The following is a 12705-nucleotide window of genomic DNA, read 5'->3' as shown; positions in this document are numbered from 1 at the left end:
CTTCAAAAAAAGGACGAGAGGAAAAAACGTGAGCCAGTCGAGCTAGGAGATGAAATATTTGGCTCTTGGGCGTCTTTCTCTGTGTTCCAAAAGTAGAAGCTTGTAATTAAACTAAAGCAGCCATGTTATATTGCTGACTTCCTTCAAAAGTCTGTACTTTGCTGGGCAGGGCACGCACACACCGCAGTTCACCAAAATAGATCATGGTGGAGGAAGGGAGGGAGGAAACGGTGGGGTGGGGGCGAGGGGGGTCTTTTCACGCATGTGAGGGTCACGCAGAGAGGTGGCGGCGGCGGCGTCACGCACGTCGAGCGCGATGGCCGAGGGGTGCCAGGTAGAGAAGGAATGTAGACGGAGAATGGGTCAGTGATTCTGGGCCATGGCCGCAGGACACGCCCAGAAAGCCACATACCTCAAATAGGCAGAGAAGGAGGGAAAGAGGGGGGCGGGGTTGAATATGGGTGAGCACAGGGCATGGAGAGAGGGGCAGCCAAAAACAGCCCGCAAATGTTCTTTTTTTTTTTTTTTTAAATTTAGTGTGAAATGTGGCAGTCAGCACAATTACATATAAAAATATATTCTATGTACAGACATATTTCTATAATGCACACTTGACGGACACTTTAGTGGTAACTAAATTGACTGTAAAACGAGATATAGAACATTTTGTTTGTGTCGATAAAGTATGGAGGGCAATTTTGGGGCTTGCACGTGATGCACCCAAGTGTTTTTTTTTTTGGTGCAGTTACTGTAAATGCGAGAATGATTTCCTAACTAAGTGAAGCTAAACAAAACTCCTCAAACACCTGAAGTTGACTGAAGATGGATGAAAGAGTGCCGAAATTGTCACCCAGTTTCAGGAGATGAAACTGAAGCATCTGTGGAAAGGTACCGGCCCGAGAGGTGGAGGATGTTTAGTGGTGGGAGGCATAGAAGTATGCCGAGGGTGAGGAATGAATGAGGGCCATTGATGGAGGCTGAGGGAGCACACGGAGGTAAAGGGCACGATGAGATCAAAAGTTATTTGCGCGCGTCGGGATGGACAGGTGTCGCTAACTGGCATGACCGCCCACGAAACGATGAGGGGGGTAAATGGACCACTCGCTTCCTAATAACACGAATAAAATGCTGTTAGGATTAGCGTGACAGGAGAACTCCTCTGCAGGAATGCACCGGTGGAGCGAGAGGGAATGTACCACCGGTGTGTTGAGGAAGGGGGCAGGGGTGCCGGCGGAGGAAACGTAAGGGGGGGGAAACAGAGGCGGCTTTTGTGAGGCAGGAAGCAGCAGGGCCCTCGCAACGCCACGGGTGCGAGCTACAGTAGATAAGCAAAGGACACACCTGCAAGCGTTTGCGATGGATTAACCCGACCCCTTAAAGAGGGCTGGAACTTAGAAGCGAAGAATCGCACGTGAAAATCGGATCGCCGATTAATCGATTTTTTTTCTGGTTTTGAGGATCAAAACGGATCGTGGAGAAAATTGGTTTTGGGGATTTGAAGGTCATTTGTCAGGCGAAAGGGGACTCAAATGGTTCTTCAAATGTTTGGTGTGGTCTTCAAAGCAAATAGGCGGAAGGCAATTTGATTGCAGTCGTAGAGAAGAGGGGGGGGGGGGCAAAACCAGTGCTGACAAGCTTGATCAAGTGAAAAGGAGCCGAGCAGGAAAAGGAAAAACGTGGCTTGGCGTTAATGAGAGCTTTTCCTTTTTATGTGACCACTCACAATCACAAAATTGCAACAACATAAAAGGTCCTGCCCCTCAATCAGACAAATGTCCTTCCTGTTTTCTTTTTTTAATCCAGCAATACAATTTCCTATAATATTTGGATAAATGTAGACATTTTTCTAGACCACAGTCTACATGATGTTCCAGGTTTTATTTCACAACCTGAAACTAAACTACTACTACGTAAGATTATGTCAGTCGCCCCTCGATTAGAAAGCGGCAGAAAACCAGCCGACGAGCGATGTACAATTACGTCCTTTCAAGTCCGTCTCATCCCAGTTTAGCTTTGAGTTCAGCCGAGCGGCGACGCATGTCGTGTGATTAGCGCTAAAAGAGTTTGAGGGACAGACGAGGGGGGCTGAGCAGGGAGAAGAAGCGAGGAGGAGGAGCATGAGAGGAGCCTGGAGTTGATAAGATGGAATAAAGGGATGGAGGTTGCCAATATGTGTCAGTGCTTCTGATACCGTTGAGAACTTCTGAGCCTGTGTGAGGCGACTTGTGTTACCTGAGCTTGCTGACACGCAGATGACGTGCAGACGCGCTCCTCGAGACTCGTCATTGTGCAGAGGCAAAACATCTTCCTCTGCATCACGCACGGCACTCCTAATGATGCAAGAGGACATTTTAGGGCCGAGCAATTATTTTTTATTTGGTGAACAGCTTTGTACACTTGACCATTCGATTGCATTGTAGAAGGTGAACGAAATAACTGCTCGGACGATGAGGCGCTCTTCTTAACCGCTCGGATGCAAACTCACATTCCTGGAGGCTGGCAGAGTAGGATGGGAAGGCGAGCAAGTATGCCGTGAGGAGGCGGAGTCTAAAGATGACCCATCCTCCCAAGTTTGCCAAGACTAAAAAGGTCAGTGCTCCCTCTAGAGGCTTAAAGGGAGCGGTGCAGCCACACAGTGGTCAGCTGAGGCCCCGGGGGTCCTGCTGGACTGACTGAGACGTGAACCGAGATGTTGAATAATGCAAAGAAAAGCAGTTTTTTTTACAGTATTAAAAGCTTTACTCAGACATAATACAACAAACAGAAACAAGAGTCAGAATTAATGACTGGGGGGAGGGGAGAAAAAAATGGAATATTTCATATTTTTCTTCTTTCAAAACTCCAAAGCACACAATAGTCACGCGGCTCCGCGTGCACAATGGAGTAAGATACAAACGAGACCAAGAACTGACGTAAAACAAGAGGGACAGGTTCCATTCAGATGGATGCATTTGTTTCAAACTTTGTCATAAACAAAAGGCTGGAAGCACATGGAGGGGAAATAACACAAATAGTGACTTTTGTTTTTTTTAGCAAAGAGTAAACAATTAACAAAGAATCTAGCTCTACAGGGGGATTTTTCTTCTTCTTCAATTTCCTCCTTTAGTTGACCTTCAAAGCCCCCACTATCGTAGCCGTGACCCCGTAAAATAGCGCGAGCGACCCATTCCTCCCGAGGTGTCCATACGAGGCCCGCACTCCCACCCTCCGGGGGGTTAAGAACGTGAGCTACGACGCAATCTGGAAGAACGAAAAGTCGCCTCAAAACGGCGGGGGGAAGCTTCGGGGGGATGAGACCTACTTTTTGTAACAGATCCCACAAAAACTAAGTCAGCACATTCAATTTCTTAGTGGCTCAATTTTGCACCTTTTGGTTAAAGTCCACCTTGCATATTTTTTGACACCTCGGACAAGGAATTAAGTTTGGGGGGATAGCTTCTAAAAAGAACAATTAGAAGAAGAAGAAAAAAAAAAAGCATGTTGTAAAACAGGGGTGGGCAACCTTTTGTGCTCAAGAGCCACATTTGATTTTTAAACTGGACAAAAGAGCTCTGATGTATTTTTTTTTTTTTAAAGTGAATAGGATGTTTTCATAATACAATTATAAAATGTAATGTGCTTATTTACAATAAATCAACAGCATAATGATAATTTAATTAAAAAAAGGATAGAAACTTAATCAAAGTCGTTCATCTCAAAATAATTCAAGTTGATCTTATTGTATTTATAATTAATGTAATTATAAACTTAGAAAATTGATGTCGAGCTATTCAAAAATCAATAACCAAATTCTTGACCGAGATCAACTACATTTCAATTAACCGCTTTAAGAACAACAACAAAAAAAGCTTTTTTGGTAGCGCAAACGAGCAGCAGGTCAGATAAAAAAAAAAAAAAGCACCAAGCGGGCCTTACGTAGTTTGCCCACCCCTGCACGAAACGCAAACTCAACTTGGCCTTCATTCCTGCAACTCGCACGCTGGAAGAGAAAAGTAAACACTGCAGGAAGAAAAAAAAATTCACCTGTCTGACAGGTCACCTTACAACGAGGGGAGGTCCTCTTTGAGAGGACGTATTTGGACTCTCTAATACTATTTGCTTCCACTGACCGTCCGTCTGGCCGTCTGATTGGCCCGTGCATTTGCATACTCAAAGGTGTGAATGCGCAACAGCGTGTTCCATATTTAGCACCCATTTTCCCTGTCCGTCCGCTAAAAGCACCCCAAAAAAAAAAAAAAAAAAAAAAAAAAAAAAAAGGACTCAAACTTTTGCTCAGAATCATAAAATGCAGCAGATTTGTTTCCTGCTGGCCACAATTGGACCTGGGCTTGGTTGCAAATCACAGCCAAGTGCCAATCAAGGACGCGGGTGCAAAGGCTGCATTTTCAGCACACTTATTGATTCCATGAGGGGAGGAAGGGGGGGGGGGGGGGGGCAACAAATCATATTTTAAATGTTTGTTGGAGCCACCGTCATTCAAGTTCTAGTATTTACCTATCTAATGTAGAAAAGCTATCAGGTAGTCAGTCACAGAACTCATTTTCAAAATTCTGGGAGGCCAACACCGGTCCGACGTCTAACGCCGAACCGGTGATGTCATCACTCGGTGGGAGTGATGATTATGGACTATTAGGTGGACCGAGCTCATTTCACCGCAAGCCTTAGGAAAATAAAAATTGCTCAGCATCACATCGAGCTCGGCCTGCCTAACAGACGGGAATTGAGAGAAGAAGCCAACGCAGAGTACCTTGTCTCAGTGGCGGCGGCCATTGGGAGGAAATGTTCACACAGGTACGACTCACAAAAGTGCATTAATGACCGCCGGCGAAGGACGACGTCCGGGTGATAAAAACAAGAAACCCGCCCCGCCGGGCGTGAAGCTCTCAACTCCCTCAAGCTCGCCAACTTGCCAAGCGACTGCCGGAATAGACAAGAAACAGAGCATCAAACCAATAAAACAAAGAGGGGTAAAAAAAAAAAGAAAGAAGATAAATTCAAGTCATTCTTTTGTTTGTCTTACAAAGCCGTACTGTGCGCACATCAGAGATGGAAGGACAACGTTAAGTCAAAGTGCTCCTTCCTAGTTTTCAAATGCCTTGAGGGGGGAGGGGGAATAAAAGCTCTCATTTCATGAGTACAGTACTTCAAGATAGAAACCCCAAAAAACACGTTTCGGTATGATCACGGAAATACAAAGCATATTGGAGAACACCTTTTCGGATTAAACCGCAAAGGAGACACGCTGGAGAGTTGATTGAAATGCTACGCACCTGATTGGAAGCGAAAAAATAAAAACAACCATCAATGAAACCGGGTCAATCCAACATACAGAGGCGCTCTGAGAAGGCTAACTGATGATTAAGACATTTACCCGTGTGCACATAGACGGGCGCGTATAATCACAAATAACGTCATATGCGTATTGTCGACGGTATATGCGGATGAGAAGCGGTGAAAGACCGAGTGCAAGACAGACGGTGAGATGAGTGGGTAGGTGAAACCCCGTCGCCTCTGCAAGTTAGATCTGCACGTCTTTGTGTGTGTGTGTGTGTGTGTCTCTCTACAAGTGTGAGGGCTACTTTAAGCCCAGCAGGTGCTGCGGTTGGATTGAGTGTAGCCCAACAGGCGGCGGGCGAAAAAGGGCGGCCGAACCCGCTGTGCGATGCGGTCTCCCGCTCGTCTAGGTGAGCTGGTGGGGGGCTTCCAGCATCTCCATCAGGAAGGTGTCGATGGGCGTGTCGCCGATCAGCTTGAAGAAGAACAGGTGCTCCAGGCACTTCAGGCCGATGGAGCGCAGCGCCGGCAGTCGCAAGAGTAGCTTGGCAAACCTAAGAGAGGACGTCCCGAAATTAAAAAACTTGTCTTGTCGATTTCCAGAATGTGTTCCGAGTCGTTTGTCACATTCAACATTGATTTATTTCCGGGATTTGTTTTTGTGGCGCTTACCTGCCCTGCTGGTCCGGGTACTTTTGCTTGCAGTAAGTCTCCAGAGACGCGTACACCCGTTCCCTCAGGAGCTCCACCTCGCTTGGGTTGGACAATCCCTTGGCGTCTTTGGGCAAGAGAGAGCGACACTCTTGAGAAACACGTGGCGGCGGACGGCGAGGTGGTCGCGCTTGTTCTCCTCTAACCTGGATTGAAGAGGATGATGGCGCGCAGGCAGCCCAGCTCAGTCTTGTCCATCTGCATGTCCCTCATCTTGCTCACCAGCTCGGTCAAGACCCTGCGAGGTGAAGAAGAAGAAGGTTAGAAGGGCAGACTTTCTCACCACGCTCCGTCAAAGCCAGTCGTCTACGCGTACGGATGCCGCACAGAAGGCCACTGAAGTCGCTGATGCGTGATAAGAGGTGAAGACAGCATATTTACGTTAGCGCAGAATGACAACAAGCTTACAAGAAACAAATCAGTCATGCAAAAGCACAGAAGAAGAGACAAGGAGAACAAATTGTTTTTTTCCATTACACTTCATAAAACCAAAATGTATACATTTTATGATTTGGGGCAAAACTGTTGCAGGCTGGATCAGACAAACGGCATTTCATTGAATAACACCCACTGTGTGTACACTTTATGGCTTTTATGAGGCAGAATCTTAAACTAGATTTAAAAAAAATTAAAAAAAGAAGAAAAAGAACCCGAAGACCACGACAAGAGCTTTTAGCACACAAAACAAAGCACAGCACACATATTTATGTTTGCGATCGGTCGTACAGCTTGTGGATTTTACTCAAAGGGGACTGCAGAGGAGGGGTTCAAGGAAAGTGTTTGTGTCGTGGCGTAATTACCTGTCAAATATGGCCCCAACCTCAGCATTGTGCACCCTGTGTATGCAATCACAATGTGTTATTACAGTGTCATTACACAGCGACATGGCCAGAACACCAAAGGTTTGCGAAGCCCTGCTGAGAGACATTCGGCACCTACTTCAAAATAGAATCACACAAAGAAAACATTTGCACTTTTGACAAATGTAAAGGTGAGCAATGACGGACGATTGTCCATTTCTTTTTAATTGTGTGTATTCAATTCTTTCGGTAGCCTTTGTCACCCCCCTCACCCTTCCAAAAGAAAATTGAGCCATTTGTTTTGGAGCTTGTTTGGGGAAAAACGAGCAGGCGCGGTGACAAGAGGACTGTGTAATTAACAGAGAAGCGACACATTGTGATTGGATAGGCGACATGATGTGCGCAGTGGATTGTCAGTCAACTGATTATTGCCAAGGGAAACATGAGACCAGCCAAGCATTTTTGACTTTCATGGAGTTAGTAACCATCGGGCAGTGATCCCAGAGTCGCCAAACTGCCTCACGGTTGAATGTGTGTGTGCAGAACGATAACTATATTAGTTAGTCAGCAGCCTGCCGGCACCGAAGGCAGAAGGGAAGGAAGCAACAGCAGCAGCCAAAAGACGACAGCAGGCACAGCCGGTTTCGCCCTCCTCGGCGAGTCATGTGACCCGGAAATGTGAGGGCGCCGCGATGTATGTGCTGGCGGATTTGAACCTTTGCGACAAAACGGGACTGGGGAAAAAACTAGTGGGCGTGTGGAGTGCGACGCAGTGGAAAAATGTGACGGCTACCTGTCAAAGATGGCTCCGACGCCGGCGCTGTGAGCGCTGCTCCGGTGCACGTGGAGGCCGGTGGCCAGTAAGATTCCGTCCTTGACCGAGATGGAGCGGTGGGAGAAGGAGGCGATCAGCAGCTCGTTCCAACCTGTCGACGCCATGCTTGACTTTATTCTTTCCGAGTCGGCAACCGTTTGTGCCATTTATTTATTTTTTTGGACAGGGACTTCATTAAGTTGATCGATGTTGTTTTACGTTTATTGGTCCGAGTTGGGGTTTTAGTGATGAGACGCACCTGCGCGTAGCAAGATAACCTGATCGTCGAGGGCCAGCTCAGAGAAGTGGGGGATTCTCTTGGCCCACTCCACCAAGGTGAAGAGCTGCTTGTCAGCCGCCTGGCAGATGTTGGTGACGGGGTCGTTGGGCTGAGGAGGCGCGGAAAGGAACACGTGATGAGGTGGCGCGTGACGAGGAACGCCGCAGCCGGTCGACTCACAGAGCTGCCTCCGGAGCTTCCGTCGGCGTGAAGCTCAGTCTTCTGCTCCACGGCCATCTCCGCCTCCAGAATTTTCTCCACTGGCATCTCCTCGTTGACCACACTGGTGGACTCCACCTCGCCCTCGCGCTCCTTGTTCCTCTGGCGCTCCTCTTGAACGGCTGAGGGACGGGAGAAGGGGGTGAACAAACAAGAGAACGAGCCCAGGGGGATAAAACCAAACAAAAATGTTGGGGATGACACTGGACAAAAAAGAAAGCCCAAGACTAACTTTCAAAACCGCCAAATGGATGCTAGTTAAGCAAGTTGACCATCTAATGCTCAAAAAAAAAAAAAGGTCACTTGTAAAACAAGGTTTGGCACTACCTTGTGGCATTTTGTGGTACTGCAAAAGGACCACAAAAATTCACTGAACTGCAAACTGTTGTGTTCTAGTGAATAACAGAGGATAGGTTAAAAAATAAAATAAAGCGCTAATTCAGTCTGTGTCTGAAAAAAGTCTGGTGCATGATTTTAGGAGTTTCTAGAACAGCAAACCATCCCAGTAGTTTGGGTATGAATACATATTGCTGCCCCTTGCTCGCTCAATCCAACCTACGCAAGCCCCCCACCCTCTTGTCCTTACATCTGTCGCTCATCTTAGCCACTGCAGAGGGGGAGGGAGAGGGAGGGCGAGAGGAAACAAAAAGAGGAGGAGAGGGGGGGGAAAGGGGGTTAGTGTTTGCAAAGCTCAGCCACCCCCATGTCCCCCTCCACCGCCGCTTTATCCCCCGGCAGCTCAGGCCCAATCATTTACAACGCACACCCTAGTTAGGTCGAGTTTGAGAGCGAAAGTGGACGTGGGGCTTCTTTCATGCCTCTGACTCGGTTCAAATTGGCGAATCCGTGAAGTGTTGCCGTGGCGACTGACAAAAAGCCATCTGCCAATGAATTTGGGACTCAAAATCTCGCATCCAGTCGACATTCAAAGTCTGGAAGTTAAATTACACAGGAGCGAATTGAATTCCTTCGCGACCACGCTTGGAGAAATAATCACACATTAAAATGTGACAATGCACGTATATCACCTTCTCTCTTCATGCCCATGGCCAGGCACTTCTGGTAGCGGCAGTATTGGCAGCGGTTCCTCTGCCGCTTGTCCACCATACAGTCCTTGTTGTCCCGACAGGTGTAGGTGAGGTCTTTGCGCACCGTCCTCTTGAAGAAGCCTTTGCAGCCCTCGCAACTGTACACGCCGTAATGCTTTCCTGGCGGGAGAACCCAACAAACGTGTGCCAACTGCTGGTAAATGCTCGGCAGGCCTCGGGCAGAGAAAAGGAGTAGTCACCAGAGGATCGGTCGCCGCAGATGGAACAAAGGCGTTTCTGCGAAAGCATCGGGCCCGGGCTGTGCGCCGACAGCTTTAGGCCTATCGGAGGTTTGACGTCGTCTGAGCTGCTCACCGTGTGAAGTCCTGACATGGAAACTGTGGAGTTGATCTGAATAAAGCACAGCAGAAGATGAGTACAAAAAAATGGCCTTATAGGAATACTTCCTTCATTTAAACCTAATTCAATACTGAGTAGCGACTGAACCTTACTTGCGGGCTGCTGATGGGACCGTAGCCGATCGACGGCGTTCCTGGCAGGCAGGGGGAGCCCAGCGAGGAGCTGATGACCGAAAAAGGGGAACCCGTGCTACTGATGGGGCTGTTGACCCCTGCGCTGGAGATGGGAGGCAGGGAGGTCATGGAGGCCGCCGCCGACTGCGCCAAAGGTGGCGAGCGCTGGCCTGACGGTGGTGGGGAGGACACTGACGAACTGTCCGGACTCCTCGAATCTGGTCAGAAGCATTTTATTTGTATAAATCACAAGCTAATGAGACATTGCTTTGACACCGTAACAGTCAAACAATAAACAGTAGACAAATATTCTTGGCCCGAAATTCAGTTTCGACATTGCCCTTTTGAAGCAGCTGATTGATTGTCACCTCGACTGTCTCCCATGGTGCTGCTGTCTGCTTTTACTGGCTTCTGCACACCGTCGATTCTCCGCGTCAACAGCCAGCCCTCAAACTCGAGACCGCGGACTGCGGCCCGGGCCGAAGCTGCTTTGACGGAACCAAAAACAGCTCTGAAATGCCAACACATGAAAAGGGAGAACATGCTTTAGCTACCAAAAGGGATGACAGTAAAATAAATATGTAAAACATCAATGGGTGTCTTTCATCGTTCAGTCGGTGTTTATGTCCCAAACACTAAATTGTGAGTGTTTTCTGAAATTGCTGTCCTTTTAAATAAAGTTTGCGACAACAGACAGCTGTTCGACAGACGCTCGCTTACTTGTGCATGAAAACATGTTAAATCGACATAAATTATGCATGAAACGCATTTAGGCCACACGTAAAACGTGCAGGATTTGTTTTGACTGCTATATTAAGAACAATAATTTAGAAAGAACATTTGGCTTTGGTGTTTAACTAGAGCTAGCGTCCACATAGCTTCAATGTTAGCTCGCACTTTGATCGTCTTTACCTTCAGCCGGGACCACTTTTTCTTATATTTGTAGGCAGACAACACGGACAAAGTGCGCGTGGTGCCGTGTCACCATACCACCCCTCAAAAAACGTTTTAATCCTCCAAAATTAGCAAAAGCGAGACACTAATCAATGCTAGCTAGGTTAGCTAGGCGCTAACGTGTACGCGACTTAGCCAATAAGCTAACTCAGAAGCTAATATGTTGGCGTCGCAAACAACACGGAAAGCGAATGTCTCAAAAATAAATGCAGATTACTAACGTTTAGCGGCGCAGCTTCCTCCCATGAATCGATGTTGGGCCAGAATGTCTGTCTGGACCCCCCCACCCCCTACACGCTCACTCACCACCTCCAGCACGCACGTTGGCCCGCAGACAGCCCACCTTCCCCCCGCCAGGATGAAAATATGGTGGCGGCGGTGCGGGATCCTCAAATGCACTCCTGGCTGCCACTTCAATTCACGGCGGTGCCTTAAAAATAGAATTAATTTCGTTCTGTGTCCACAATGATAGCGTAAAGCATTTGTATCTTAAATATCAGGCCAATGACAGCCTTATTTGATTGTTACTTGTGAATGCTGATGATACCATCCATCGATACTCAAGGCTGGGTCTGTACGTGTGGGTTCTGTCACAGACAATAATCTTTTGAATTGAAATATCTGTTTGTTTACCAAGTCTAAGGCCCCCAAAATACACCCTCCTTGCTAACAAACTGCACTGCTATCTGCTGGATCGAAACAACTGTCTCGTGTGTTGTCAGTTTATGATTGCACGTGTGCATAGTCATGTTGACTCCCGTGTCACTGACCGCAGAGGTGAAAAGGTCAAAACAAGTTTAGCTCAGAGGTTACTTCGGCCTCTGGTGAGCTTTGAGTGCTCATTATTGACAATCAGAGAAAAGGATCAATGCAGGCAAAGACTCAGGAGGCAAAGAGAAATTTTCAAATAATTCATATTATATGTTTTTTATGGTCGCTAACCATTACATCACATTAATGAAAGACAACACCTTTCGTAGAGATGAATGTGTTTTTATTTCATTGAGTCAACCAGTTCAGACTGATAATTAGATAGCTAGATCAACCACGTACCAGATTATCTAATATCAAATAAAATAATAAAACAAATCTAATATAAAGTATCTTAATAGTAAACTTAATAAAATCTCATTTTTCTTAAAGTATGTGACAGACTAGATGTTAGCATGCGTGTGTGGTTGTGTGTGCGTGTGTGTTTGTGCGTATGGCTACGTGAGTGTGAGTGCTACGCAAGGGATTAGTTGCAGTGTGTGTCCACTCGTGATTAGCCTGGTCAGTGGGCCTGTTGTGCATTCACTCGACCCATTAGCATATTAATGCTCTCTTGATCCCCCCCAACTCCCCTTCGCCACCTTCAGTCAACCCCCCCCCCGACTCGCCCCGCTCTTTCTCTTTACATACTTCCCACACTGACTTGTCACTTCCTGCAGCTCTAATAAATCTCACCCTTTGCTTATGATCCGGCCGAACATATTTGGAGGTGCTCAATTTCCCTCCAAAATGTTCCCTCCTCTTCCTCGATTTCTGACTCCTTTTTTTCATCCTGTGAGGAAAACACACACAGAAGCAAATTAAGAAATGCACACGCGGAGTGTAAACACTTCCAGTCCCGGTTGAGCGCAGTTCAAAATGTTCCTCGACTTTAAAACAAATGAATTTTTTTGTGATTTATCGCTTTTACAGACTTTTATTTGATGTGACGTCGTCTTCCTCTCCACTTGTTTAACCGTTGTTCTCATTTTGCATTTTTAGCCTTCTGCTTTGTGTTTCATGAAAGATGCTAGTTTGCGATTTTTCTATCTGTAAACGTTTCCTGTTTTGTCAAAGTACTGTAAAGGTCCAACTTGGATTTAATACTCGCTCGCCTTGACGAATAGAGTCCACTTTTTTTTCTTTTGCTCGTCGAAAAGGAGAGGTCAGGGGCGTGATGTCCATCCACAACTCCTGGTTTCACCAAGGCAGACGCAAGAATTGCGTTTGGACAATCAGCTCCGGACCTTCTTTCATTCTCAGCTGGTGGTCGTCCTCAGTAGTCCCTTTCGTCCCTTTGATGAGACCTTTGGCCTGCCGGCCGCAGGTCAGCGCATGCGTT

The 12705-nt window shown here is 47.0% G+C and overlaps 1 protein-coding gene across 5 annotated transcripts; it reads right to left on the bottom strand.

Annotated features, from left to right (window-relative positions):
* Window positions 1-2993: 2993 nt before the first annotated feature.
* rxrba (retinoid x receptor, beta a) lies at window positions 2994-11050 on the bottom strand. 5 transcript variants are annotated; one of them, XM_061266589.1, is made up of 13 exons: window positions 10920-11050; window positions 10028-10170; window positions 9639-9877; window positions 9387-9537; window positions 9127-9306; window positions 8685-8705; window positions 8060-8220; window positions 7859-7988; window positions 7579-7711; window positions 6786-6821; window positions 6132-6223; window positions 5947-6052; window positions 2994-5828 (listed from the first exon to the last, which is right to left on the bottom strand). In XM_061266589.1, the coding sequence occupies exons 2-13, from the start codon at window positions 10041-10043 to the stop codon at window positions 5681-5683; spliced, it is 1413 nt and encodes a 470-aa protein (XP_061122573.1). In that variant the 5' UTR covers window positions 10044-10170; window positions 10920-11050; the 3' UTR covers window positions 2994-5680. The 5 variants fall into 5 exon arrangements, with proteins under 5 accessions (XP_061122573.1, XP_061122571.1, XP_061122575.1 ...); XM_061266587.1 differs by having other exon boundaries at window positions 10835-10985; XM_061266591.1 differs by lacking the exon at window positions 6786-6821 and having other exon boundaries at window positions 10835-10985.
* Between the last annotated feature and the right edge of the window lie 1655 nt (window positions 11051-12705).

This window comes from Syngnathus typhle, linkage group LG20 (assembly GCF_033458585.1).
Source record: "Syngnathus typhle isolate RoL2023-S1 ecotype Sweden linkage group LG20, RoL_Styp_1.0, whole genome shotgun sequence".
In the NCBI taxonomy this organism is placed as follows: Eukaryota; Metazoa; Chordata; class Actinopteri; order Syngnathiformes; family Syngnathidae; genus Syngnathus; species Syngnathus typhle.
This window is presented reverse-complemented; position numbering and strand designations above follow the sequence as displayed.